This window comes from Raphanus sativus, chromosome 1 (assembly GCF_000801105.2).
Source record: "Raphanus sativus cultivar WK10039 chromosome 1, ASM80110v3, whole genome shotgun sequence".
In the NCBI taxonomy this organism is placed as follows: domain Eukaryota; kingdom Viridiplantae; phylum Streptophyta; class Magnoliopsida; order Brassicales; family Brassicaceae; genus Raphanus; species Raphanus sativus.
The window spans coordinates 1,952,778-1,979,978 of record NC_079511.1 but is presented as its reverse complement, the minus strand read 5'-3'; the positions used below and the strand labels follow the sequence as shown (position 1 = coordinate 1,979,978).

At 38.6% G+C, this 27,201-nt stretch overlaps 5 protein-coding genes and 1 long non-coding RNA gene across 9 annotated transcripts; 2 read left to right on the top strand and 4 right to left on the bottom strand.

The window, feature by feature from the left end:
- Window positions 1-1,537: 1,537 nt before the first annotated feature.
- LOC130495204 (uncharacterized) lies at window positions 1,538-3,208 on the bottom strand. Its single transcript, XR_008934476.1, has 4 exons — window positions 2,922-3,208; window positions 2,751-2,840; window positions 1,909-2,648; window positions 1,538-1,837 (listed from the first exon to the last, which is right to left on the bottom strand). It is a non-coding gene; the product is annotated as an uncharacterized LOC130495204 (long non-coding RNA).
- Window positions 3,209-4,209: 1,001 nt separating this feature from the next.
- On the top strand, window positions 4,210-9,893 carry LOC130508359 (ABC transporter C family member 5). Its single transcript, XM_057003821.1, has 9 exons — window positions 4,210-6,345; window positions 6,416-6,736; window positions 6,843-6,929; window positions 7,119-7,826; window positions 7,902-8,361; window positions 8,435-8,649; window positions 8,730-9,099; window positions 9,175-9,414; window positions 9,498-9,893. Exons 1-9 carry the CDS (start codon window positions 4,300-4,302, stop codon window positions 9,608-9,610), a joined length of 4,560 nt encoding a protein of 1,519 aa, XP_056859801.1. The 5' UTR covers window positions 4,210-4,299; the 3' UTR covers window positions 9,611-9,893.
- A 715-nt stretch (window positions 9,894-10,608) lies between these two features.
- Window positions 10,609-13,393, top strand: LOC130508355 (subtilisin-like protease SBT1.2). Its single transcript, XM_057003815.1, has one exon. It carries the CDS (start codon window positions 10,835-10,837, stop codon window positions 13,178-13,180), a length of 2,346 nt encoding a protein of 781 aa, XP_056859795.1. The 5' UTR covers window positions 10,609-10,834; the 3' UTR covers window positions 13,181-13,393.
- Window positions 13,394-17,735: 4,342 nt separating this feature from the next.
- LOC130508350 (auxin-responsive protein IAA10-like) lies at window positions 17,736-19,331 on the bottom strand. The gene is made up of 4 exons (XM_057003809.1): window positions 18,814-19,331; window positions 18,322-18,599; window positions 18,128-18,239; window positions 17,736-18,029 (listed from the first exon to the last, which is right to left on the bottom strand). The coding sequence occupies exons 1-4, from the start codon at window positions 19,113-19,115 to the stop codon at window positions 17,960-17,962; spliced, it is 762 nt and encodes a 253-aa protein (XP_056859789.1). The 5' UTR covers window positions 19,116-19,331; the 3' UTR covers window positions 17,736-17,959.
- Window positions 19,332-19,396: 65 nt separating this feature from the next.
- On the bottom strand, window positions 19,397-22,035 carry LOC108820075 (hypothetical protein At1g04090-like). Its single transcript, XM_057003801.1, has 3 exons — window positions 21,791-22,035; window positions 20,518-21,594; window positions 19,397-20,077 (listed from the first exon to the last, which is right to left on the bottom strand). The coding sequence occupies exons 1-3, from the start codon at window positions 21,894-21,896 to the stop codon at window positions 19,596-19,598; spliced, it is 1,665 nt and encodes a 554-aa protein (XP_056859781.1). The 5' UTR covers window positions 21,897-22,035; the 3' UTR covers window positions 19,397-19,595.
- A 147-nt stretch (window positions 22,036-22,182) lies between these two features.
- LOC108822890 (pre-mRNA-processing factor 39-1) lies at window positions 22,183-27,067 on the bottom strand. Of its 4 annotated transcripts, none has more exons than XM_057003787.1 (15): window positions 26,909-27,067; window positions 26,419-26,665; window positions 26,176-26,285; window positions 25,823-26,052; window positions 25,675-25,717; window positions 25,459-25,511; window positions 25,172-25,339; window positions 24,547-24,934; window positions 23,983-24,126; window positions 23,704-23,856; window positions 23,495-23,611; window positions 23,184-23,414; window positions 22,803-23,090; window positions 22,616-22,717; window positions 22,183-22,534 (listed from the first exon to the last, which is right to left on the bottom strand). In XM_057003787.1, exons 2-15 carry the CDS (start codon window positions 26,633-26,635, stop codon window positions 22,433-22,435), a joined length of 2,346 nt encoding a protein of 781 aa, XP_056859767.1. In that variant the 5' UTR covers window positions 26,636-26,665; window positions 26,909-27,067; the 3' UTR covers window positions 22,183-22,432. The 4 variants fall into 4 exon arrangements, with proteins under 4 accessions (XP_056859767.1, XP_056859772.1, XP_018451589.2 ...); XM_057003792.1 differs by having other exon boundaries at window positions 26,176-26,267; XM_018596087.2 differs by lacking the exons at window positions 25,459-25,511; window positions 25,675-25,717.
- Between the last annotated feature and the right edge of the window lie 134 nt (window positions 27,068-27,201).

The following is a 27,201-nucleotide window of genomic DNA, read 5'->3' as shown; positions in this document are numbered from 1 at the left end:
TAACAATGTGCTTAATTATATCGAATATTTTTTTGTATATATTCTAAAGTAAATTATATGACCAATATTTATTGGACATCATATAAACAAATCAAACATTTGTATAATTAGATTTATGTATAAAATATCTAAAAAATAAATTTCTAAATTAAAAGTAATAAAAATATAAATATGAGTTAGTATGGTATTAAAAATTGATACATTAGTTATAACATTTGTAAAAAAATAAAAATATAGACAATTTATTCCATAGAATATTCAATTTGTATAGTTGTATCAATAATTTTCAAAATAGAGAAGGTGTATGCACTGTGAAAATATTTTAAATCACGTTAGCAAAATTTCCAAAAGTATAGATTTTTTTGAAAATTTTAATTAGTTAAAATAGCTAGGAATGTAATCTAAATTTGTAATAAGTATTTATCTGTATAAGTGATTATATATTTTAAAAATTTACCCGATTAAATAATTGTTTATATGACATTTTAAATATATAATTTATAATTTATATTGAGTAATTTTATTTTGTTTTATAACCCATCAATTGTATAATTCATACTTTTAGAATATGACCCAATATATCCGTACAAATGTATTTTTTATGGATCAAAATTATGATAATGTATAATAAATTTTTGTATATATTATTTAAAATATGGTGTTATATATTTTATATTTTCAACATTTATCATACTGAACTTACATTGTGGTATTATTTATATGAAAAATATATGTGACATAATATTTTTATATATTATATAAATGATTATTTTAATGTGACTTTTATTTTTAGTTATTACTAATAAATAATAAAATATAATTACATGTTTTAAAAATAATAATGTTTGTTAAATATTTAAAGCTATGTTTATTAATTATTTCCAAAACACACACACATATATAAGAAAATAGGAAAAAAACAATGAATAATATAAGTTAGGTTTATTAGTTATTGTTGCCAATTTTTTTTTATTTCGAATTCGATTTTAGAAATATATTAATTAAACAGAAAAAATAAAAAAATCATAAAAAGTAATCCACATTAAATAGAATTTGGTTTTGGAAATACATTAATTAAACCAAAAAAGACAAAGAATTTTTAGGAAACACACATTAAATAACTGAAAAATACAAACATTAATATAGTAAGATTAATTAAATGCTCAGTGGCATATCATTGTAAATAATACTAAAAACGAAGGGATATTTTTAAAGTGTACTTCTGTTTTAATAGAATAGATGTTTATTTTCTTAATTGAAGTAATAACCATAATATATGTTTTAAAAATAAATGCTAATGGCATTCAAGTAAATAGTTTGAAAAATTAAGGGGATGTCTAAAAAATGTCTGCTGTTTTAATTGTATTGATTTACATTTTTAAATACAAAAAAACTTTAAAATGATTTTTCTTTTTAAATCTAAATATCCGAAACCGATTAGAAATAACCGAACCCGAATTAAAAATACCTAAACCCGACCTGAAATACAGAAAATACTTGAAGTACAGATATTCTTAAAGTTGATACATATATTTAATAGAATGTCGAATATAATTAAATTTTGTGACAAAAAAAAGAGTCAAATATAATTAAATTTTGAAGTTTATAAGTGATACATATTAACCTAAAGTTACAGGTAAGCATGTATTCAAAGAAACTGAAAGCTGGGGAGAGTTGCTTTTAACGTCTTGCAATACCTCATCCACAAAAATGACGCTTGGAGGCAACTGCAATCTTCTGCTAATGAGAAAACAGCTTCTACATACTTCAATCTCACAGGACATATTACCGAGATCAATCACTGTTTTAAGTAATTCTGAGGCAGCGACTTAGCAATCTGCACAGTGGATTTATGTAAGAAACAACAACACAGAACAACCTTGATACATGAAACTGGAAGTCACATACTTGCACTCTCTTCATGTCAAATTGTCTTGTGTTAATTGTTTCAAGTAACCAACTTGAGATCATATTTTCTGTTCACCAAACAACATATTAGTTGTGCATCACCTTGCAAGAGTCAAAGAGAGTTTCTCAAGACTACTTCATGAAACTGAATGTCAAATAACAGAAAACATATAAAGATATATTTAAACTTGTTTTCTAAGACCACAATAGTGAACTACTTAAAACAGCTTGAGCTGAATCTTTAACACAATGCTTTAGTTTTAGCTTTGTGCTTGTGTGATGTGTTGTTTGTGCCCATATCAAAGAAAACAGCAAGAGCAAAAAGAAGTGAGAGCTTAAGATTTCAAAATCAACCTCTCTGCTGAATTCCAAACAATCATCTCCTAAGTTAAAAAGATTTCTGTACTTCTCTAGTGACTCTTACTTGCTTTCTAGATATGTCAAACATGATTGATTAACTCTCTTATCACTAAATATGCAATCAAATATCTACACACAGAACTCACGATGTGGTTTTTGACCTTGGTTATTGACTGATTATTTCCTTCTAGTGGATTTCAGTTGCAGATCATGCACCAAAAGAGCTTTCATTAGATGCTCTGTCTCCACAGTTTCAGCCTCCAGATTCATGACCTCCATAGTCAAAACCCGTACCTTAGCCTCTTATAAGTGTACCAACAAAGGCGATTCTCTCAGATTCTTCAAGATCTCAACAACTGAATCTCTCAACCACTCGCAACCTTTATAAATATAATTTCGATGTTTGAATACTAAAAATCTTTCTAAAGCAACAAAAGAAATTCACGAAGCTTATTGAATCCCACAAGAAAACAGGAGAGTACCTTATCCACCTGTTTTTGTCATCGCCGTGTTGATTACTTGATTTACTTCGCCTTCTCTCCTCCAACAATTGTCGTCATCGCCGTCTTAACCTTGAAAAAAAGCAGATGATCTAAAAACACCCATAAAAATATCAATTCAGAATGGATTAGATTTATGGCAATGAGAGTTACTTTGCCTCCTATCCTTCGTTCGATGTCGAAGTATGAGATATACAAAGATTCAGTTAGAACAACTTTTTGAAATTAGACTCGTTAAGATATTATACGATTTCCTTATTTGTTTAATCAATTCAAATAAATAAATTTAATATTAAATAAAAGGCAAGTGGCAGGAATTCAGTAAAAATAATAAAAAGATTTAATAAAAATCATAGCATAAAAAAAAGTCAGTGGCAATGTATTGTAATTACTTTAAAAACAGGAGGGCACCTCACCAAAAGGCCTTCTGTTTTAATAGTATTGATATACTACTATGTTCGAATATTTAGACCATTAGTTTAGACTAATTAAACCATTAGTTATTCTAATTAGTTTAATTCAAGTTGACACATTTGTCTCATTGTTCAATGCAGAGATGTATTTTCTTATTATAAACTGTTAACGTATCTATCTCCACTTTATACAAATGAGTTAAGAAAACGTTCAATATATGCGTAGTACCGCACGGAAATCACAATATATAAACTGATAAATATAATTAAGTAAATGTAATTTGAAAAAAGGAAAACAGAGACTGACATCTAAATAGTTAATTCATATTTGTAGACATATACTCACGTGTAGCACGAATATTCCATTTATCAACAATGTAACCGAGAGAAATAAAAACGTAAAAAGCGAAACATGATTCATTGCTTGGTAAAGCTTAAAGTATCACTATTAAGTAATAATCATAGACGCTTTTATTGAAAATAGTGGTCATTAAATGAATATATAACCTCATAAAGACAAATGAAAAGAAACAAAACCAAATGAGTCAGATTACAAAACACATTTGTGACATAAGACGTCAAAACAAGTAACTAAGCACCTCCCTAAAACAAAAAGCTTTTTAAGTAAAGATTAACACACAAAGTATAGTAATACAGAGGAGGCAAGAAAAAGGAGACGCCTTTATTAATAATCAATCTCCAATCTTAAGTTTCTTCAGAAACGAATCGACCCCCATAAGGGATCTAAGAGAGAAAAGAGAAGAAAAGATCATCTCTTTTTCAGTTTTAATCTATATAAGCGAAAAGAGACATCTTCTCTGCTTCTTCCTCTCGAGTGACCTCTGCTCTCAGCTGATTGGTTCCTCTCTCTCTGATCTACCAAAGCTGGTAACTAAAAGGACCATCTTTGTTTTTATACTCTGTTGATTTGATTCTACGTGTTGGCTTTTGCAGAGAAACTCTGTTTTTTTTTTTGTTTTGATTTGCAATGTGTCGATTAAGATTCATCATTCTCCTCTGTTTTGTAGCTTTGGTTTCATTTGGGATGCTCCTCGTTATAGCTCGTAGAATCCGCCGGTTGATCTCAAACAAAAACAAAACTCTCTCTTTCGATTCATATGGATTTCAACGAGATCTTGTCACTCTTCATATCTCATCTCCCACTATTAGAGCTCTGTTCGGTCTCCATCAACCTAACTCTCGTCGCCGTGTTTCTATTCACCCTCTCCGCGACTCAGATTCTCGTCTGCGTCCGGAGAGGGAGAGATAGACTCTCCAAGGAAGACAACACTGTTATTAACATTAGCTCGGAGAGAAGAGAGGCTGCTGACGATGTTAGTTTCGGGGCCGTGTTTAAACTAACTCTGCTCTGTTGCGTCTATGTTTTAGGCGTCCAAGTTTTGGTGTCAGTGTTCGATGGGATTAGTGTTATAAGAGAAGGCAGCGACTGGTTTGTTCTCTGCTTCCCGGTTTCTCAGGGTTTAGCTTGGTTTGTGATCACCTTCTTAGCTCTCCATTTGAGATACAAACCCTCTGAGAAGTTACCTTTATTGCTGAGGGTATGGTGGTTCTTGTCTTTCTCCGTCTGTCTCTGTACTCTCTACGTGGACGGGAGAAAGCTAGCGGTTGAAGGTTGGAGATACGGATGCTCTTCTCACGTTGTGGCGAATCTAGCCGTTACGCCTGCTCTCGGTTTCCTCTGCTTCGCGGCGCTGAGAGGCGTTTCCGGTATCGAGATTCGCCGTACCGATGCTGATCTCCAAGAGCCTCTGCTTGCAGAAGAGGAAGCGGCTTGTCTTAAAGTCACTCCGTATAGCAGCGCTGGACTTGTTAGCTTAGTAACTCTCTCTTGGTTGGATCCGCTTCTCTCAGCCGGGTCTAAAAGACCGTTGGAGCTTAAAGACATCCCTCTTCTCGCCCCTAGAGACAGAGCCAAGTCGAGCTACAAGGTCTTAAAGTCGAACTGGAAGAGGTCGAAGTCGGAGAGGAGTCCAAGACCTCCTTCTCTAGCACGCGCCATTCTGAAGTCTTTCTGGAAAGAAGCGGCTTGCAATGCGGTCTTCGCTGGTCTCAACACTCTCTTGTCTTACGTCGGGCCTTACATGATCAGTTACTTCGTGGATTACCTCGGAGGGAAAGAGATCTTCCCTCACGAAGGATACGTCCTCGCGGGTATATTCTTCGCGTCCAAGCTCGCGGAGACCGTCACCACGCGTCAGTGGTACATGGGAGTCGATATCTTAGGAATGCACGTTAGGTCGGCTTTAACAGCGATGGTCTACCGAAAAGGTCTCAAGCTCTCGAGTATAGCTAAGCAGAACCATACCAGCGGAGAGATTGTGAACTACATGGCGGTTGATGTTCAGCGGATAGGAGACTACTCGTGGTATCTTCACGATATCTGGATGCTTCCAATGCAGATCGTCCTCGCTCTCGCGATCCTGTACAAAAGCGTGGGGATCGCGTCTGTAGCTACGTTAGTCGCGACGATCATCTCGATTCTCGTCACGATTCCTTTGGCTAAGGTTCAAGAAGAGTATCAAGACAAGCTGATGGCTGCGAAAGACGAGAGGATGAGGAAGACGTCAGAGTGTCTTAGGAACATGAGAGTTCTGAAGCTGCAGGCGTGGGAGGATCGGTACAGAGTGAGGTTAGAAGAGATGAGGGAAGAGGAGTACGGATGGCTACGGAGAGCACTGTACTCTCAGGCCTTCGTTACCTTCATCTTCTGGAGCTCACCGATCTTCGTATCAGCAGTTACGTTCGCTACTTCGATATTCCTAGGCACTCAGCTGACGGCAGGAGGCGTTCTCTCGGCTCTGGCCACGTTCAGGATCCTCCAGGAGCCGCTCAGGAACTTCCCCGATCTGGTCTCGATGATGGCTCAGACGAAAGTCTCTCTCGATAGGATCTCAGGGTTCTTGCAGGAGGAAGAGCTTCAAGAAGATGCGACTATCGTTATCCCACGTGGGAGTTCGGATGTAGCCATAGAGATTAAAGACGGTGTGTTCTGCTGGGATCCGTTTTCTTCGAGGCCGACGTTGTCTGGGATTCAGATGAGAGTAGAGAAAGGTATGCGTGTGGCTGTCTGCGGCACAGTTGGCTCTGGTAAATCGAGTTTCATCTCTTGCATCCTCGGAGAAATACCAAAAATCTCCGGTGAAGTAAGTGTTACTATTACTTCTTTATTATTATTCTCAATTAATCTTTCCTGATGATAATTGTTATATATAGGTTAGAATATGTGGTACTACTGGGTATGTGTCACAGTCGGCTTGGATTCAGTCTGGTAACATTGAAGAAAACATTCTATTTGGCAGTCCAATGGAGAAAGCAAAGTACAAGAACGTGATACAAGCTTGTTCCCTGAAGAAAGATTTAGAGCTCTTCTCGCATGGTGACCAGACTATTATAGGAGAGAGAGGCATCAATCTCAGCGGGGGACAGAAGCAGCGTGTACAGCTTGCGAGGGCGTTGTATCAAGATGCTGACATTTATTTACTAGACGATCCTTTCAGTGCTCTTGATGCACACACCAGCTCTGATTTGTTTAGGGTATATAATAAGCAATTTCGATAAACCACAATTCTCGTTTTTTTAAAAAATATTTTGAGTGTGAACGTTTTGGATAACGCTTGTAGTTAATGGCTGATATTAACAGGATTATATTCTAACTGCATTGGCTGAGAAAACAGTGGTGTTTGTGACGCATCAAGTTGAGTTTCTTCCTGCAGCTGATCTAATATTGGTAAGAAGAGTTCTCGATTTTACTACACACTACTGTTGGTCCGTTTAGAAATGCTAAAGAGTCTCTTATAGGTGTTTAGCTTACGAGCTATGATGAACTTGTTGCAGAGAGGTAAAACTGTTGTTCAAAACCATTTCTCTTTATGACAAGTTCTGAAACTTTTTTGTTTGTTTGTCTTGTTTCAAAAAGGTTATGAAGGAAGGCAGGGTTATTCAATCGGGTAAATACGATGATCTTCTACAAGCAGGAACCGACTTCAAGGCCTTAGTCTCTGCACACCACGAAGCAATCGAGGCAATGGACATCCCAAGTCCATCCTCAGAAGACTCTGACGAAAACCCAATCCTAGACAGCTTGGTCATGCATCATAACTCAAAGTCAGATATCTACGAAAACGACATCGAGACTCTGGCAAAGGAAGTCCAAGACGGAGGAGGATCTGCTTCGGATCAAAAGGCGATCAAAGATAAGAAGAAGAAAGCAAAGAACCGTTCCCGCAAAAAGCAGCTCGTTCAAGAAGAAGAGAGAGTGAAAGGAAAAATCAGCATGAAAGTGTACTTATCATACATGGGAGCAGCGTACAAAGGTCTTCTCATTCCTCTCATCATACTAGCGCAAGCCTCTTTCCAGTTTCTACAGATCGCTAGTAACTGGTGGATGGCTTGGGCGAATCCTCAGACCGAAGGTGACCAGTCTAAAGTAGATCCCACGGTTCTTCTAGTCGTCTACACAGCCTTGGCTTTTGGAAGCGCATTGTTCATATTCGTACGAGCTGCTCTCGTTGCAACTTTCGGTCTCGCTGCTGCTCAGAAACTCTTCTTGAATATGCTTAGAAGTGTGTTCAGAGCGCCGATGTCGTTCTTTGATTCCACTCCAGCAGGAAGGATCTTGAATCGAGTATGTAAACCAAAAGATCCACACTAAAAATGTTTATTATTATTATTAACTTTTTTTTAAAAAAATGTGTAACAGGTTTCGATTGATCAAAGCGTTGTGGACCTTGACATACCATTTAGACTCGGAGGGTTCGCTTCGACAACGATACAGCTATTCGGAATCGTCGGAGTCATGACCAACGTCACATGGCAAGTCTTCCTTCTCGTTGTTCCAGTGGCGGTTGCTTGCTTCTGGATGCAGAAGTATTACATGGCTTCTTCGAGGGAGCTGGTCCGCATCGTCAGCATCCAGAAGTCTCCTATAATCCATCTCTTCGGGGAATCGATAGCAGGTGCAGCCACGATTAGAGGGTTTGGCCAGGAGAAAAGATTCATCAAGAGGAATCTTTATCTTCTAGATTGTTTCGCTCGGCCTTTCTTTTGTAGTATAGCTGCGATAGAGTGGCTTTGTCTGCGCATGGAGTTGCTTTCCACGCTTGTGTTTGCTTTCTGTATGGTTTTGCTCGTTAGTTTCCCTCATGGAACCATTGATCCAAGTAAGTAAAGTATCTCTTACCTCCTTTATGCAAAATAACATCAATCCTAAGCTGTTGGTGTTGTGATATATAGGTATGGCAGGGCTTGCTGTGACATATGGGCTTAACTTGAACGGACGTCTATCACGGTGGATACTTAGCTTCTGTAAGCTTGAAAACAAAATCATCTCCATCGAAAGGATTTATCAGTACAGTCAGCTTTTAGGAGAATCCCCAGCGGTTATAGAAGATTCCCGACCACCTTCTAACTGGCCTGAAAGAGGAACTATTGAGCTGCTTGATGTTAAGGTACTTACTAAGCAAATATACATTTCTTTCTTTCAATGTGTTCTTATTTTTGTATTGTTCTTTTTTTTTTCCTTTGGAAGGTTCGTTATGCTGAGAATCTTCCAACGGTACTCCACGGGATAAGCTGTGTGTTCCCTGGTGGAAAGAAGATTGGTATTGTTGGAAGAACGGGAAGCGGGAAATCGACTTTGATTCAAGCTTTGTTTCGGCTGATCGAGCCAACTGCTGGAAAGATCACTATAGACAACATTGATATCTCTCAAATTGGTCTTCATGATCTCCGTAGTCGCCTTGGTATCATACCTCAGGATCCTACATTGTTTGAAGGAACGATCCGTGCGAATCTCGACCCTCTTGAAGAGCATTCAGATGATAAAATCTGGGAGGCGCTTGATAAATCCCAGCTTGGAGATGTTGTCAGAGGAAAAGACTTAAAACTCGACTCTCCAGGTACTCTGATTGCAATAATAAGGTTTTATGTTATAGTTTCTTTGTACTGATGATTCTTGGATTGGAAACATGAAGTGCTGGAAAATGGAGATAACTGGAGTGTTGGGCAGAGACAGCTAGTGTCGCTTGGGAGAGCGTTACTCAAACAAGCAAGAATACTTGTTCTTGATGAAGCAACGGCATCGGTAGACACAGCTACAGACAATTTGATCCAGAAGATTATCAGAACTGAGTTTCAAGACTGCACAGTCTGCACCATTGCTCACCGGATCCCAACTGTTATCGACAGTGACCTTGTTTTGGTTCTCAGCGACGGTTAGTCATCATATTATATAATACAAAACCAAGAGACATGTATGTGTTCTTCATATAATTCAATCTTGTTTGGGTGGTTGCAGGTAGAGTAGCAGAGTTTGATACTCCTGCACGGCTCTTAGAAGACAAATCATCCATGTTCTTAAAACTTGTGAGCGAATACTCCTCAAGATCTAGTGGGATGCCTGACTTGTGATCGTTCATGTTAAAAAATTGAGGTTAGGGGTTTTTGTTTCTCAAGAGAAACATAAAAACTGAAAAATGTGACAAAGCTTAAAGTCTCTAAGCAAAGAGAGTTCCACTGGGTAGAAGAAAGAAAAAAGAATGACATGATGCAGTCTTCATGCTCATATTATACTTTTAAAGCCACTCTTAACATTGAAAGAGACCTTTTTGTAAGGAACATAGCTTCTGTGGTGATCTTTTTAAATGTTATTTGATAATCTGCAAAAACAGTTATTTTTTTGCCGTTTAGAAAATGATTATTATTAATTATTGTGTAATATAAATCACACCATGAATGTTATTGATAATCTGCATAAACAATGACGTCTACGTTTAACAACATCTTATCATTATAGAGCCCACTAAGATAGGGTCACTGTATTGGGCTTAAAATGATCATTATAGAGCCCACTAAGATAGTACGACGGACGCAGTACCCGAGGGGAAAAGACAAGGCGTGTGCAGCGTGCATGTATAAATGCACGTAGTGAACACTCAACCCGCTGCAGCATTAAATTTCTTTTACTATTAAAGCTTCAACGGTCACATTCTTTTACTATTAAAGACATGACTTATTAGTTTATAAAAAAAAACTTGCGAGTATTTGAAAACAAAATGGCTTATGGTTGATCATTTATTTTATTAAGTCCATATCACATGGTTTTAAATTTCGGGTTTAATTGACTTTTAGATTGAACTGTTTGACTAGCTAATAATTATTGGAACTGAACCAAATCCATTTAGAATCGTTTGTTACCCACAAAGGCTACATAATACTACAATGCAATAAACTCTAACCAGAACATCTCGTGAACAAAGAACTCCCCCAAAAAAAGACAATGACACAGAGACAGAGACAGAGACAGTAAGTCAGTAGTAACCCTTACAAGTGAAAAACCTTAAAACAACTACCACAGTTTTCTACTTAATAGCTTCATGTCCTTCCCCAAGCTTTGAAACTCTAAAAAACAAAGAGAGCGGTTAGGAGAGGCTCTCACCTCTGCAACATTAACAAATGAAACTCGTGATGAAGAGCTCTTACACCTCACGAGCTTCATCATCTTCTTCTTCCCTTGAATCCGTATCTGAGCTTTTGAATCCTCTTACACTCTCCTTTAAATATCCAACTCTTCTTCTCCAAAACCATGCATTTCAAAAACCACAACACTAAAACAAAAGCTCTTCTCTTGCAATAATGGAACCTAAAACTCTCTTTGTCATCATTATCTTTCTTCTCTTTGTTTCTTCTTCTTCTTCCTTAGTAACCATGAAGAAAAATACTTACATCATTCAGCTCCACCCTAATAGCCAAACCGCTAAAGCCTTTCCCTCAAAGTTTGATTGGCATCTTTCTTTTCTCCAAGAAGCTGTTCTAGGTCTTCAAGAAGAAGACGAAGACAGAGAAGATCCTTCTTCACGGATTCTCTACTCTTACGACTCTGCCATTGAAGGATTCTCTGCTCAGTTAACCGAATCAGAAGCTGAAACCCTAAAGAACTTACCCGAAGTTGTTGCAGTAAGACCTGACCATGTTCTCCAAGTTCAAACCACTTACTCTTACAAGTTCTTGGGACTCGACGGTCCTGGAAGCTCCAATGTCTGGTCTAAATCAAGATCCGGTCAAGGCACGATCATCGGCGTTCTCGATACAGGAGTCTGGCCTGAGAGTCCAAGCTTCGACGACACAGGGATGCCTTCTATCCCAAGCAAATGGAGAGGAGTTTGCCAAGAAGGAGAGAGCTTCACTTCCTCCAGCTGCAACAAGAAACTAATCGGCGCTAGGTTCTTCATCAGAGGCCACCGCGTGGCCAACTCTCCCTTGGACTCACCGAACATGCCTCGCGAGTACATATCCGCGAGAGACTCGACGGGACACGGCACCCACACCGCTTCAACAGCCGCCGGGTCCCCTGTTTCCACGGCGAGCGTTCTCGGAAACGGAGCCGGCGTGGCTCGCGGGATGGCCCCCGGAGCCCACGTGGCGGTTTACAAAGTCTGCTGGTTCAACGGCTGTTACAGCTCAGACATCCTCGCGGCTATAGACGTGGCGATTCAAGACAGAGTCGACGTTCTCTCCCTCTCCCTAGGCGGTTTCCCTATACCTCTGTATGATGACACTATCGCCATAGGTACCTTCCGAGCCACGGAACACGGGATCGCTGTCGTCTGCGCGGGTGGCAACAACGGTCCGCTCGCTAGCTCGGTCGCAAACACAGCTCCTTGGGTCTCCACGGTGGGAGCGGGGACGCTGGACAGAAAGTTTCCAGGCGTGGTTAGGTTAGCCAACGGGAAGCTACTCTACGGAGAGTCTTTATATCCAGGGAAAGGTTTAAAGAGAGCCGAGAGAGAGCTCGAGGTCGTTTACGTCACGGGAGGAGACAAAGGAAGCGAGTTTTGCCTGAGAGGTTCGCTTCCGAGAGAGAGTATCCAAGGCAAAATGGTGATATGCGACCGTGGAGTCAACGGGAGATCGGAGAAAGGACAAGCCGTTAAAGAAGCTGGCGGCGTCGCGATGATCTTGGCTAATACAGAGATAAACCAAGAGGAAGATTCTGTAGACGTTCATCTGATACCAGCGACGTTGATTGGTTATGAAGAGTCTGTTGTTTTGAAAGGTTACGTGAGGGACACGGTGAGACCGAAAGCTAGGTTAATTTTCGGCGGGACGGTGATTGGGAGGTCTAGAGCGCCTGAGGTGGCGCAGTTCTCGGCTCGTGGACCGAGTTTGGCTAACCCTTCGATTCTTAAACCGGATTTGATCGCTCCTGGGGTCAACATCATCGCGGCTTGGCCTCAGAATCTTGGACCGACGGGTCTTCCTTATGACTCGAGGAGAGTTAACTTCACTGTCATGTCGGGGACTTCGATGTCTTGTCCGCACGTTAGCGGGATAACCGCTCTTATCCGGTCTAGTTACCCGAACTGGTCTCCCGCTGCTATCAAATCCGCGATGATGACGACGGCTGATTTGTACGATCGGAGAGGGAAAGAGATTAGGGATGGGGAAAAACCGGCGGGGGTGTTTGCTATTGGAGCAGGGCATGTGAATCCGGTTAAGGCGATTAACCCGGGATTGGTTTACAACATCCAACCGGTGGATTACATAGCTTATTTATGCACTCTCGGGTTCACGAGATCGGATATTTTAGCGATCACTCACAAGAACGTTAGCTGCGGTGTGATACTGAGGAACAGCCCTGGTTTTAGCCTTAACTATCCGTCTATTTCGGTTATTTTTAAAGGTGGGAAGACTAAGGAGATGGTCACAAGGCGTGTGACTAACGTTGGGAGCCCTAAGTCAATATATACTGTGAATGTTAAGGCTCCTATGGGGATTAATGTGATTGTAAAGCCTAAGAGGCTTGTGTTTAGTCACGCGGATCAAACGTTGAGCTATAGAGTTTGGTTTGTGTTGAAGAAGGGAAACAGAGGAGAGAAAGTGGGTGCTAGCTTTGCAGATGGACAGTTGACTTGGGTCAACTCTAGAGATTCGATGCAGCGAGTTCGGAGTCCAATCTCTGTAACTTTGAAGAATCATTGAGAGCCAAGGAAGGAAACGTTTTCATTCTATTTCAAAATTTGGTTTTAGGGGTTTTTATGCTATAAAAAACCTTTTAAGACGAGTGGTAAACAATAAGAAAGCTACATTTGAGCTGTGAGTGAAGCTGATTTATTGATGTTGTTGTTGTTGTTATTCTCGGAGTCAGCACTAGCTGTATTTCATTTGTTAGATTCTTATAAATGAAACTATTGGTTGAACTTCTGTTTGATATTCACAAACCATTGCTACTACTCATACTCATAAATACATGTTACATACATGATATATATGTGATCTCTAAACAATGTTTTACCAATATTTACCTTGTCAATACTCTTTTTGACTAGAATCGAAACCGTCTCTAACAGTCTCTGAGTGTAACCTGAGAACTCATGATCAACTGTGATTTCAAATTCAAACCCCTCTCTCTCTCAATCCGATTGCAATACAAAACAAGCCTTGTGGATGTATCCAGGCATAATTCCAATATTGCACTCACCAGGCTTGATAATCCATGGCAGTTTGGACCAATCAGCCTAGTTTTCGACTGATTGTTAAGAGCATGCTTTACGCGTACCTTAAATAAGAAACACCACAAAGATCCCGAGTCAGAGAGAATCTGAAGAGCCAAATCACATGAGTATCAAAGCCTATGCAACAAGAAAACATGTTATAAAGGTGAAATATATATATAAAGTGGATTGAGAAATATAATATATATTTTAGATCACCTTTATAACATGTTTTCTATACATATATGTATCATTTTTTATGAAGATCCTTAAACTGTTAATTCTCTTTTAAATATTTTCTTCATACTTAATATTCCACATTTCTTTTACGGTCCCTTCAATCTTTGATGTTTGATGAAACACATACTCCCTCTACCAAACAAACTTGATTTTACATTGTCTATAATGTAATCTTCACACACAATAATACAATTTCACATATACAGAATCATGAATAAGATAATATATTAATGTATGTTTAAATCAAACTACTTTTATATGATCTATGAAACTATTAACAAGAAACAATCACCATATATAAAAGCTTAATGAAAATCATTATCATCAATATTATCACTGGATATATGTTTTATATATATAATTACATAAACATTAGTTGTATAATTTCAAATTAATTGATTATATACATATATTCAGTATACAATTAGTTTAAAATACTATCCTCAAACTTTTAAATTTAAAGCATGAAATAGAAGAAATACACAATAAAAATATTATGATTTTAAGAGAAAATGATTATTGTTATGATTATATACATATATTCATTATACTTTATACATGTAGTTTAATATACTTTCTTATTTTTTGTAAACTAAAGCATGACGAAAACAACATACAAATTGTGTGCATTTTAGTGTTTGAAACAATGTTCTAAGCAAATAAAACTAATGTTAATATAATTAAAAAAGATTCAGATTACTTTTTCTTGGAAAAATAAGAATCAAGATCAAGTATACACTCTTGCATTCTGTTGGAAGAAGAGGATCAAGATCAAATAAAAAATGAATCTGGAAAACTTACGAGATTAAAGAAAGTTTGAAACTCGTGGTAAAAAGAGAGGAAACTTTCATAAGTTAAAATGACAATCATCACCACTTAACAGAACGTTGATCTTGCTCTAGAGTAAAATTTTACTTTACATCAGAGTTTATCACGTAAGCATATATTGACCAATATTCAAACTTTGATATGTCTCTTGTACTTAGAGTAATATATCGACATTTCATATTTGTTAGAGTTATAGACTTTCAAGAAATAATTCTGAAAATATATAACGATTTTTTAAACTACTAAAAATTATTAAAAATAGTTATATCCACTTAATTGTTTCTATTACAAATATTTCTTCCTCTAGGAACAGTGTTGCTAGCTTACTTATAATAAATAGACATCCAAAAAATTATATTGTGCTCCAACTTTTGTTCTTCCTCAATTGCCTTATCATTTGAATACAAAGCTTGAAGTATGTGTGACAGAGAGCAGAAGCTTAATAGCTAGAATCTTGTAACAAAAATGATAAATCCTTGAACTCTTGATTCTCTCAACTCAAACAAAAAGGTCTTTTGATTTTGGTGATACTCTCAGCAAGTTAAAATATGGTTTAAAGTAGTACTTTAAGTGGGTGTATTCAACTGAGATATGAAAAATCCACTGTTATTCAAACATGATTTTAAAAACTCATTTAAAATTGAACTTGACATTTTATAAAATACTCTGAAATCCACTGTTATAGATTTTAAAACTTTCAATTGATTTTAGAATGTTTAGGTGGAGTTTTTTAGTTAAAAAAAACTTAAATCTTTTTTATGTGATATTCTAGAGTGGCTTAACGAAAATCATTTTAAACTCTCTTTTTTTTTTGTCATCAAACGAACAGACTCATATAGACTCTACATACCAAACTGAAAACTCTGCATCCATGTGAACGACGAAAGACGATTACTGCCTGGCACTGCGTGCTAGACGATCCGCCTTTAAATTCTCCGTCCGTGGTACATGAATGAGCTGTGAGTTCTGGAAACGACTTTTTAAACTCTTGATATTAGGGGTGGGCACTTTACCCGATATCCGAAGTGGCACCCGAACCCGATCCGAAAAACCCGAACCGAAATCCGAACCGAAGTAGTATAATACCCGAATGGATATTAAGTTAGGAGAGATTGGATATCCGAACCCGAACGGGTAATACCCGAACCCGAATGGATATCCGAAGATAACCGAACATATGTATATTTATCTTTATTTTTCTAGTTTACATCTCTCACTTTATTTAAAATATTTAAATTGATGTTACACATACTTTAAGATCATATAGTATATATATAATTATAAAGAAAATAATTTGATATTCATTTAAAATGCATGTCAAATTTTTTATCTCATGTAGTAACAAAAGTTACATCCAAAGTTTAAAAACAATAGCAAAATTAATATTTTTATTTTTGAAATGTTATATCCAAATCTATTAATCACTCAATTTATAAAAAGATAGAAAAATCAGTTAAGTGAAATCTATATTTTTAAAGAAACTTTAAAAAATTGAAAATTTTATTTTATTTTTTCTAAAATTTAAATATCCGAACCCGATACAAAATAACCGAACCCAAACTAAAAATACCCGAACCCGACCCGAAGTACAGAAATACCCGAACGGGTTTTATATCCCTATACCGAAATACCCGAAAATCCGAAATACCCGATCCGAACCCGAACGGGTACCCGAATGCCCACCCCTACTTGATATCCTCGAGATAACTTGCGAACGCTGGCCACTTCTCCGGTTCTGAAACCATTTTCACCAACTGAGAACAATCTGTCGCAAACGTAACCTGAAACTATCGTAAATTCTTCATACACTCCATTGCCCAAATCAAAGCCTCCACCTCCGAGTGAAAGGGTGTCATGCTTGCCCGAACATTTCGTGCCCCCATTAAACCCTCATAACCTTCCAGAGTACTAAATTAACCTTGTTTCGAGAAAAAATCTTTATCCTTCCACGAACCATCTTTAAAACACCATCTCCCTGGGATAATGACCGGTTGATGTACTTGTGGTGGTATACTGTTGCTTGTCCACCTTTTTTGCCGCGGCCCACATAATTGATTCATTTTAAACTCTCTAATTCATTAAAATCATCTAAAACCTCTTTAAAAATCAAATCATCTAAAACTTTAGATTGAATAGACCTAAGTGATATATAGCTACAAACTAACCTAACTTCATATAAGGATTATCCTAATATTAACAAAAACCAATTAATAAAAGGAAAATTATAAAACATAATCTATCTCGGTTTGGTTTACTAAACCGAGTTATGAACGGATTCAAGATGTGCTGCATCAATGTGTTAGTGTACAAAGGATCAGCTAAAAGGCTCTGCTGAAATCTTCATCAATCTCCAAAACCAAAGGAAAGTAACATGTTGCAATGACCACTATACATGACGAAACTCCTCTGTAAAGCAAATCCACCCTACGAGGTCAATCCTCACTGCACTAAGTTAATATACACTGAATGTTAAGGCGAGAGGGAGAAGATCACAAGGAGTGTGACTAACGTTGGTAGGTAGCCCTAGTCAATATACACTCCGAATGTTACGGCTCCAAAGGGGATCAAAGTGATTGTAAACCCTTAGAAACTTGTTTTAGCCACACGGATCAAACACTGTCACATCGAGTTTGGTCTGTGTTGAAGAAGGGAAACAAAGGAGAGAAGGTGGCTGCTAACTTTGCAGATGGAAAGTTGACTTGGGTCAACTGTAGGAATTTGATGCAGCGAGTTAGGAGTCCAATCTCTGTGACCTTGAGGAATCATTGAGTTCTGTTTCAAGAGTTTGTGTTAACCTCAATGGGAGATTTACTGGGTTTTGAGGTTTTTTATGCTATAAAACCTTAAGGACGAGTAGTAAAATACCAATAAGGAAAGCTACATTTGAGTTTTGAGTGAGGCTGATTGATATTTCATTTTTCATATTCTTAATGAAACTTTTGTTTGATATTCACAAACCACTGCAGACACATGTATAACTCATAATAAACACATGTATTATATATATGTGTGATTATCTGAACAAGATTTTACTAATTTACAGACCAGGTTAACCATATATATGTGTGTTTCTTGTCTCTTTTTTATCTCCACGTTCAATCATTTCCATCTTATAGAGAAGATGATTTCACCCTTCAGCTTGATTAACAGAGATGTTGAGCTGACAGTGTCTTCTCAGAGAAGATGAGAAGATGAATCCCTACTTGCCAACTCCAGTTTCACCTGATCTTCTCATGATTCTCAGTCTTTTAACAGACCCAAGGAACATCCTGAGAAAGAAAATAAAAACACATGAGGAAGGAAGCATAACAAATACAGATGAAGACGAATGTGGGAAGATATTAGCTAGGGACAATAATAATCATACAGCCATGGAACATCTCCTACAAGCATCCAATCTCCGTCTTTATCTTGATACGTTATGATATATTCTGATGAACCATCCAGTAGTTCTGAACCACGTCTTGTTTCCTTGCATCCTACAAAATTTGATCAAATCATAACCGATCCCACCACCAAAGTAAAAAAATAAAATAAAAACGGAATGAAGAAAGAACTGACTTGCTGTTACAGGCGTGTGGAAAAACATCTGTTCCAGAGTCTTCGCCAAGGCTTCATAAGAATCAAGAGCATTCAGATCAATCTTCCTTCCGATTATAACTCCGTCCATTGTAACCTTCACAAGCATTGGAGATTTGACGAAGGAAGCGTCATTGTTCTTCACGCCGTTTTTTGTTGTGTCCTTTTGAATGTCGTCTTCAGCGGGCGAGGACTTTGATTGGTTGACCAAACTGTTGATCCTGTAAGTCCGTAGAGGCGGCCACCCTACCGCAACATTTCTGCTCCCCATTAACAAAACAAATTCAAAACAGGAATATACAAAAGAGACATTGTAACATTAAAAAATGTAATCCACAAAGTATAATTCAAAAACATTTCAGATGATTTTATATATGATCTGATCCTGTGATTTTAATTCAACCTCTCACAATTCTAAAACCAAATGTGAGATAAAATCATTTACAATATAAAGTCTCTAAAAGATGAATATACCCTTTTGAGGCAGCCGCAGAAGAATCAGCAGACCGTTTCGTTCCACTTTCTCTGGTCAGAGAAGAAGAAGACGAAGAGGAAGCCAAAGATGAAGAAAAAGACCGAACCTTTGAGTGATTCCTACCAACGCTAAGACCCAGAGCTAAGTCGAGCTCTGTTCCCGCCACCGTCTCGTCGGGGGAAGACGAATCCTCCGACGATATGGCGGCGGCGGCGTTGCCGTCTCCTTCTTCAGCCGGTGATACTCCGATCATCACATTCACCGACCCACTTGATGAACAAACATCTCGGAAACCACTCATCGTTTCCAAAATCAATCAACAAAAGAACAATTATAAACTGGAATTCAAATTCAAATCACCGATCAAAACCATAAACCAAACAATCAAAAAGGTTTCAACTTTTAGATTCTTCTAAAGACACACGAAACAGCTTGATCTCTTCACAGATCAAAAGAAACAATCTTTCTCATAAAGAGAGAGAGAGAGAGAATAAAGAAGGAAACGGTACACGAATGTGGAGTCTCCACGAATGTGTGGGTTTGGTCGGGGTTTGTTCGTCTAAATAAGTAATCAGTAAAGCGTTTTCATTAATTAAATTAATTTTAAAATATAAAATATGGGACCCACATGTATACTCTTCCGACAACAAACTTTAGTCTTATCGTTAATCCTACGCTAATCGTAATTAAAAACCTTTGCGTAATTAACGCTTTACGTAAATTAAGCTTCTTCTTTTCTTTTCCTTTTCAATTTTTCACTTTTTTTTACTGTTTTACAGTTTCACCATCTTTCATCACCGTACCAGTTATTCTTCTCCTTGGGTCCCGTAGGACCTTCCTCACCTGATAACTCCACCGGAAGCTTCCTCAACACGTTACCAACCGTAACACCAACCGTCCTCGGAAACCGACTCGCCAACCTCTCAATCTCCTCCCTCGAGTCGTACACAATCTTCGGCCCCCACTCTCTCATATACTGCAGCCACGGCGGTTCCTCCACCACCGCGCCGAGATACTCCGCCGCAACGATCTGGTACCTCGAGCTGGAATCGACAGAGAGATCGCTGCACCCTGTGTCGTTCCTTATCCCTATCCCAAGCGTCGTCGAGCCTTGCAAGTAAACACCAGCTTTAGGAAAGCTCGCGTGGCCGTGTTTCGACGAGTACACAACGGCTCTGTTGGTTCCGGTGACGAACTCTAGGTCGTGAGGTTCGATCCACTCGCCGCCGCTGTGTTGAGAGAAGTAGATTGAGTAGAGTTCACCTGCAGGGCCAAGAATTTAGAAGCTATTAATTTTTCTTAAGAATTAGTTCACCTGCGGTTGTAAACCAACCAGAACTTGCCGAACCAAACCTACTCGAAAAGTTCTTTGGTTAATTCGGTTCAGTTCGGCAACTAAAAAAAATTTGGTTTCCTTTAGTAATCGGTTAGTTCGGTTTTCTTAAAAAAATATCTAAAAGATACCATATTAACCCAAATTACCAACCAGATTGACCAAAATTCAATCGAATTAACCAAAAAAAACCAGAAACTTCTATAAATTTTTCTGAAACTGAACTAACCAAATCAAATCTAACCCAATTTTTCGTATCATTTTGGTGAGATCTCGACCGATCCGAACTAACCGAATAACCCGAACCAACAGCCCTATGTAAAAGCCTTCCAAATGTTTCATTAGGCATTGTCCAGATGACCATGTTCACCTGAGAAGTTGCTGATTCTAAGAGTGAAATGTTCCCAGTCACAGACGTGTTGGCCTATACTGATCAAGGACACATCGATGAGTCCTAGCTTAAAGGTAGCTGGTCCGTTGAAAGGACAGAAGATCCAGAAGACGAGATCCGTGAACGTTCCTCCAAGAGCTGGCTTGACGTGCACGTAAAGTTTCGAGCTTTCGATGTTTCCTCTCTTGACGTGATCATCATCAAACGGCAAGTCGATCCAGTACTGCTTGTCGTTGCTTCCTCCTTGAGGCAAGTTCGAGCCGTTTTCATCAATGAGTTCGCAAATGGGGTTACCCTTTTTGCAGAGGACTGCACCATTGTTGAAGAACCAAGACACAGAAGATGGTAAGTAGGTTTCATCAGGGTGGAAGATTAGCGTAGGACCGTAGTGTTGGATCAAGGCTTGTATCTGATCAGTGTTTGGCATTGCCTGTAAACCTGAATCTAGGTTTTTCAGGCAAGAGATGCTGAGATGTTGTTCTCTGGAGACAAGGCGAGTTCTGCAGAAGAAAGTACCTGTAGAGACACCTTTCCCCCACATTCCCCGGTCTGAAGGACGAGTTCTCCATATAAACAAAGGAGCATTTAAAGATTCTGAAACAGCTGTGACGATGAGTTTGTGTGTTTCACATCTATCAGTAAGATCAACTCTTACACATCTAACTTCATTCAACTCAGGTTTCGTTGAACTCTTTGTGACGACAAAACCCATTGATCTATAACCTTCAGGAGGCTGCGGTAACCAGAAGTAACCGTCTGAATCATTCGAGCTCCAAACCAGTGTAAAACCAAGAGGTTCCACTAATGCAGGTTCCTGTTCTACTGAAGCAGCTAAATCTCTTGCCGCGAGAAGATAGCCTCTCAAGGGATGAGAATCAGATTGACAGTAGTGACCTAAGCAGTGGAAATTTTTAGGTAATGATCCCTTTGGTTTGTAGAATGAAATGCACTTGTTATTGTTCTCTGTGGATCTGTATCGCCATACGAATTCAAAATCCGTGATTTTGATGACTTCTAGCTTGCCGAGGTTGATTGTCCCTGAGCCAAAGCCTTGACCTGATGATCAGTTTGAAAGGATAGATTGTTAAACACGCTATCTTAAAGAATCTAGATAAAAATTTGTTGGAATTACATTAACTGATTCTAGATCTCATGGAATAATAATATGTTTCAAGAAGTTGAGAGGTAGAGATCTGGTAAGAGAAGCCAGATAGTAGGTGTGACAAGAACAAAACATTGGAATCTGAGTTACCTGGAGGCCATTGAGGGATAGGAGCCGGAAGAGAGAAGGTTTCAGGTTCCTTCAATGGCAGCAAGTCTCTGACATTGTCCCAGTGGAGACATTTGTAACCTAGCATTACTCTCTCTATCTGATATCCAGAAATCCTAATGAGGGAGATTAAAAATGTCAGCCTTTTGGAAAAAAGAAAAACAAAAGAAAAGTCTCTTCTAACTAGAGGTTATCGCATTTGTTTTTCACGGCAAATAACTTAACACACAAACTATGTTTTAGCTTGTAAGAAAGGTTACAGATTGACCGGTTTTATCGTTACAAATAAGCGGATGTGTAAAGATTAACGCGCGGATTCCGTTACTCTGGTCTGACGTTCTTCAAAAACAATTCCATGTGAAAATTAACCGACATCATTTAAACCGAGCAAAACCGGTTAATCGATTGAAACGTCTCCGGTTACAAATATGTATCATTACCAGCGAAAATTCAAGAACCTTTTTACGTATCAAGCAACTGAAAAGTAAAAGCTAATGTAACTGATCGAGAACGTACACATGTAAACATTCAGACACGAGTCAGACACTCGACTTAAGTAGCTAAGGAGGAGATGGTTATATAAATCTCTCATAACAAAAACGAAAGAAAAAAACACTATCAGGCTCAGTAGTAAGTGTTGTAGTAAGCTTGAGGAGCAGCAGCGGGTTGCTGGACCGGCGCAGCCACTGGTGCCGCAGGAGGTGCGTAACTCTGTGGTGGATATGCCTGTTTTCACAAAGAAGTGATTCCGTTAGTAACTTGTGACTAGGCTCGGCCTTCTAAACGTTAATTTAGAACATTGGTTACCGGCGCAGGATATGCGCCATAAGCAGCAGCTTGTGGCACGGGCGCTTGTGCTTGTGGAGCAGTATAACCAGCGGGATATCCACCATATGCACCATACGCAGCCTAAAACGTGAATAATGTGAACCATTAGAAGACTAGAAACATAAACACAAGGAAGTAGATGATTTCGTTTGTTTTTATAAATTACCTGCTGCTGGCCATAGGTGGGGTTCCATTGTTGTGGTTGTGCAGGAGCGGCTTGTGCTTGTGGCCAAGTCTGAGGCTGTGCAGCGTATCCACCAGACCATTGAGCCTGTGCAGACACTGGCTGAGCAGGAGTAGTGCCGTTGTAAATTTTCGCCATTTTAGTCCTATCAGAAGATAGAAAGTCATCCGCGCTACGCTTTCTCAGCTCTGACGTGCTCCGGCGGAAGAGTTTAGCGTGTTGATCTTCTGCCTTTTTAATGGACTTAACATCTCCAAAGAGGCCCAGGAACTGCAAAGCCATACACACATTTAGCATTAAAACCAGTAAAACAGATGCTTAGAAGCTTTTAGAAGAAAAGATTGGTTTTTCTAGTCCCGTTACCTCTATATATATCAACGACAGCTCTTCTCTCTCAGTGGAACTCGCAATGTTCTGGGTATCTGAATTTGGATTTATAACCTTCTCAACAAATGGCGCAAGGTAATCAATCTGTCTTGGTGCTGGCAGAGAACTCTCAAAATGAAGCAGTGTTTCCAAGAGAGGTTTTGACGGTTGCACGTGGTCGAGTGCTTCCACTAGAATCTTCCTAGCTTTCTCAGCGTCCCCTGAAACCTGAAAGTAATATTGAAAAAGAGATACATTTATAAAAACTCTATTTATAAAAGTCTCAGGTAGTAGACCATGTGACATACCAAATATGAAAATCTTGAATACTGAGCATACAGCAGCGGCAGTACTGTGGAGTTCTCTTTTCCCATTTCAAGAGCAATCACTTGCTCATACAATGCAAAAGCATCCTCCGGTTTTCCCTACGAATAAGATTAGGAGATGAGTAAAGAAAAAGTACAGCGGTAATAGTCTATAATAGTCCTTCAATTACTACATGGCCATGAGAGCTTACTTGTCGCTGTTCCATGTTTGCATGTTTAATTACTGCTTCAACAAGTCCGGGAGAAATTTCAGAGTGCACTAATTGGAATGCAGCTCTTGCACCAGCTATATCCCCATTCTGCTCTTTTAATCGAGCAGCAAAAAGGTGAATTTCTGGTTGTCTCTGCCACAGAAAAAAAGTGAAATCAATAACCAAGAACATTAAAGCAGAATATTAAGCTACGCTAACAAGCAATTGTAAATAAAGCAACAAAACTACCCAAAAAGGTTAGCGAAACACATTTCATACCTTGACAAACACTTGAGTTGCTCGAGCAAGGGCGTTGTCTGCAAGGTCCATACTTCCACTTGTTTCCATGCTTAGTACATAGCGAATCCAGTATTCAGGGTAATTTGCACATGCAACTAGACATCTTTCATACAGCTTGACCACCTATTGGAAAAGAATCGAACGTGAGTAACATATGGTGATCACTAGGTAAAAAATATAAATATATGTAAACACACAGAAAACCACAAAGGCGAAATCCACAAGAAATACTCTACAAGTCGACCAGATTGTTAGGAAGACACCTGCATTAATAAGATTGGTACTTTTAACAACAAAGATAACGTATGTACCTAAAATATCCATAGAGAATTTGAAATACTTGGCCTTAAAGTTACCAAATCTGAGGCTCATGTGTTGGTCTCAGTTATTTCCCATTAAAAACTTGCTTGATCCCATGGAAACCCAATAAAGCATATGATGCACCAGATACTACTTAACTGTAGGTCAGTAATATTACAGAAGAACGACTTAAATCTACAAAACACTTGTATTTTCACATATAAGAGAGTTAAGAACCGATACCTTATTGAAGTCTCCATCCTTCTCTATGAAATCCAGATAGTTATGCCAGTTCTCTAGCTCTGTAGCATTGAGAGGCCGCACATGGAAATATGGTCTTCTTATAGCCATTTCAAAACCAATGATCTTGGCTTCAAACTCTTTGGCTTTTATATACATGGCTTCTCTGACGCCAATGTATTTCTTCAACTCCTCGGGATCAGTTGAACCAGCAGCTTCCAGTTTAGGAGACTGTTCGGAGGAAACATCAGCTTGAGATTTTCCTTCATCTGCCTTTCCATCAGACTCAGATGGTGCAGCTTTAGAAGCATCACTAGCAGCTGCAACTGCTGTGGATTCCTCGGCACTCCTTAGTTCAGACAGAGGCCTTGTTACAGCTAATTCCTTAAAGCTGTAGCAACAATAGCTCTCATCAACAACAGAAAAAGTGCCAAAACGAAAGGGGTATCACACACATCAAAAAGACAATAAATTTCTGAGCATAATCTGATAAGTTTGGCACTTCAATTCAGTTTGTATGACCAAAGTGCATCAACATAATGTATTCTCAAAATAACAATTAATACACATGAAATGACTATCCAGTTAAGCGTGGAAGAAAATGTTTAACGAAATCGCTTGAACTTACTTGGCGAAGTATCTATCAAGATTTTGAATAGGATTTTCCAATATTTTGGAGTAAATCATGGCAACTCGGCTCCAGTCCTGCTGCATGCACTCATACTCAATGTATTTGTCCCACAGTGGAGATGACAGAAAATCAGTCCCAACGTAAACCAGAGCTCGTTCAAAAAGCCTGCAGTACCATTAAGAGTAAAAAGAAGTCATATGCGCTGAAAAACACACACACAGGACCAATCAAAACACACAAGTTCTATGGAGAAAAAAAGGATTCACTCTTTGAATGCAGGCTACCTAAGCCCAAAACTGGTTGACATCTTCCAAGCAGCGTTTTGCACATGGATGCACTTCGACAGGAGGGTAAGAATTAAACAGGTATATTTTTACTTCAAAATTTCAAACCAGAGTATAGAGCACCAAAAAACGAGCAATTTCAGATAAAGATGTCAGATAGTTATGAAGAAAGGCCCGAAAGCTAGTGATAAAAAGAGGAATTTCTAAATTAATTACATCAGATCTTTCCGCCACAAATGAGAGGACTTTCTGTAGCAATCTAAGAAAAAGGTTAGATGGTAAAAATCATTATTCAAGGTAATTGAAAAATCAACCAACCAGGCTGTTAAATACACATAGAGATAGAAGAATATGTACTCGTTACCTTCTGATCGTGTCTGGATCTCCATATGTATTGATGGCAAAAGTGCAATAATGAATCCAAATATCCACTGAATATGTCACCCCCTGCACTGCCCTTTCATAAACCTCCACGACTTTGTCCATAGCTCCCACCCGAGACTCATGATCCGCATACTTCTTCCAGTAGCCATAACACAAAGGAAATTCAGCTAGGAAAGCATCATACACCTTCCGGATTTTTCCTATATTGTCCTGTAATAAGAACAGCAAGGAAAACATTACCAATCTTGATCAAAGTACAAAACTTAGCAAAAGATATAGAAAGATAAAAGCGACTAATGGATGTGAAAAGACGAGTGTTATATTCACACAAACCTGAGCTATCCTCTCTGTCTCGTCAATCAGGGCAGTCCAAGCATTGAACTCTGAAGAATTAGCCCTTACAATACTCCATAGGCGCTCCTCTTCTGGTGAAAGAGTAGAGACTTAAACAACAACAATAACAAAAGGAATAAGCAAAGGATCCTATCATCAAAGTTTAACTTCATATTTTGTCTCGATTGGTAATGAATTAATGTGCTCATCATGCACAGGATTGAAAAGGAAGAAGCGATTTACCAGCATTTTCTACATGCTCCGCTCCTGGAGCTGTAACAGCCACCTCATCTGATGCCTTTCCATTTTCCACTGGCACACTTGAACCACCTTCAGGTTCAGGGCCAGTCCCATTGACCAAAGAAGCGTTTTCTTGCCCTGTAGATTCCACAGAAGCATTATATTCTCCGTACGGTGCAGAGGTATAGCCCTGGGTAACCATGGCCTCGCTGTCTCCCATAACTTTCTTGAACAGACTTGTAAACCGAAACTGCACCAAGAAAAAAACTGCTTAGCTCGAAGAAAGCAAGTTAAATAACAGTGGTAAGCAAATATCTTCCTACTAATCACAATTCGGAAAGCTAGTTACGAAATTTTATCACAGGAGAAAGCAAAACCTAATCATAATCTAAGTGAATCATAATCCCAATCGATATGAGCTAGCATAAGAAGAAACAAGCCCTAACACTAGTTGTATTCTCAATTCGTAGTATACAGAGGGAATGATACGAACCTCGGAAACTGAAAAGGAAGCTCGCTTCGCTTCTAGAAGTGATTGGAGTCAGTAAATGCTCGGAGCTCTTAAGCTTTTTTCGATCTCGTGTTTGTTTCGTTTACAGGAAGAGAGGGTTATAGGGTTAGAGACGACGGAGGATTGAAACGAACGGGTTACGCTTGTGTGTTGGTCGGTGCACAGTAATCGTCAAGAACTATATGCATACATGGGCTTTAAAGTTTCATTAAGCCCATTTATCTTAGAAATTAAATCTGGACCGTCAATAAAATCTATAATGGGCCTTTAAACTT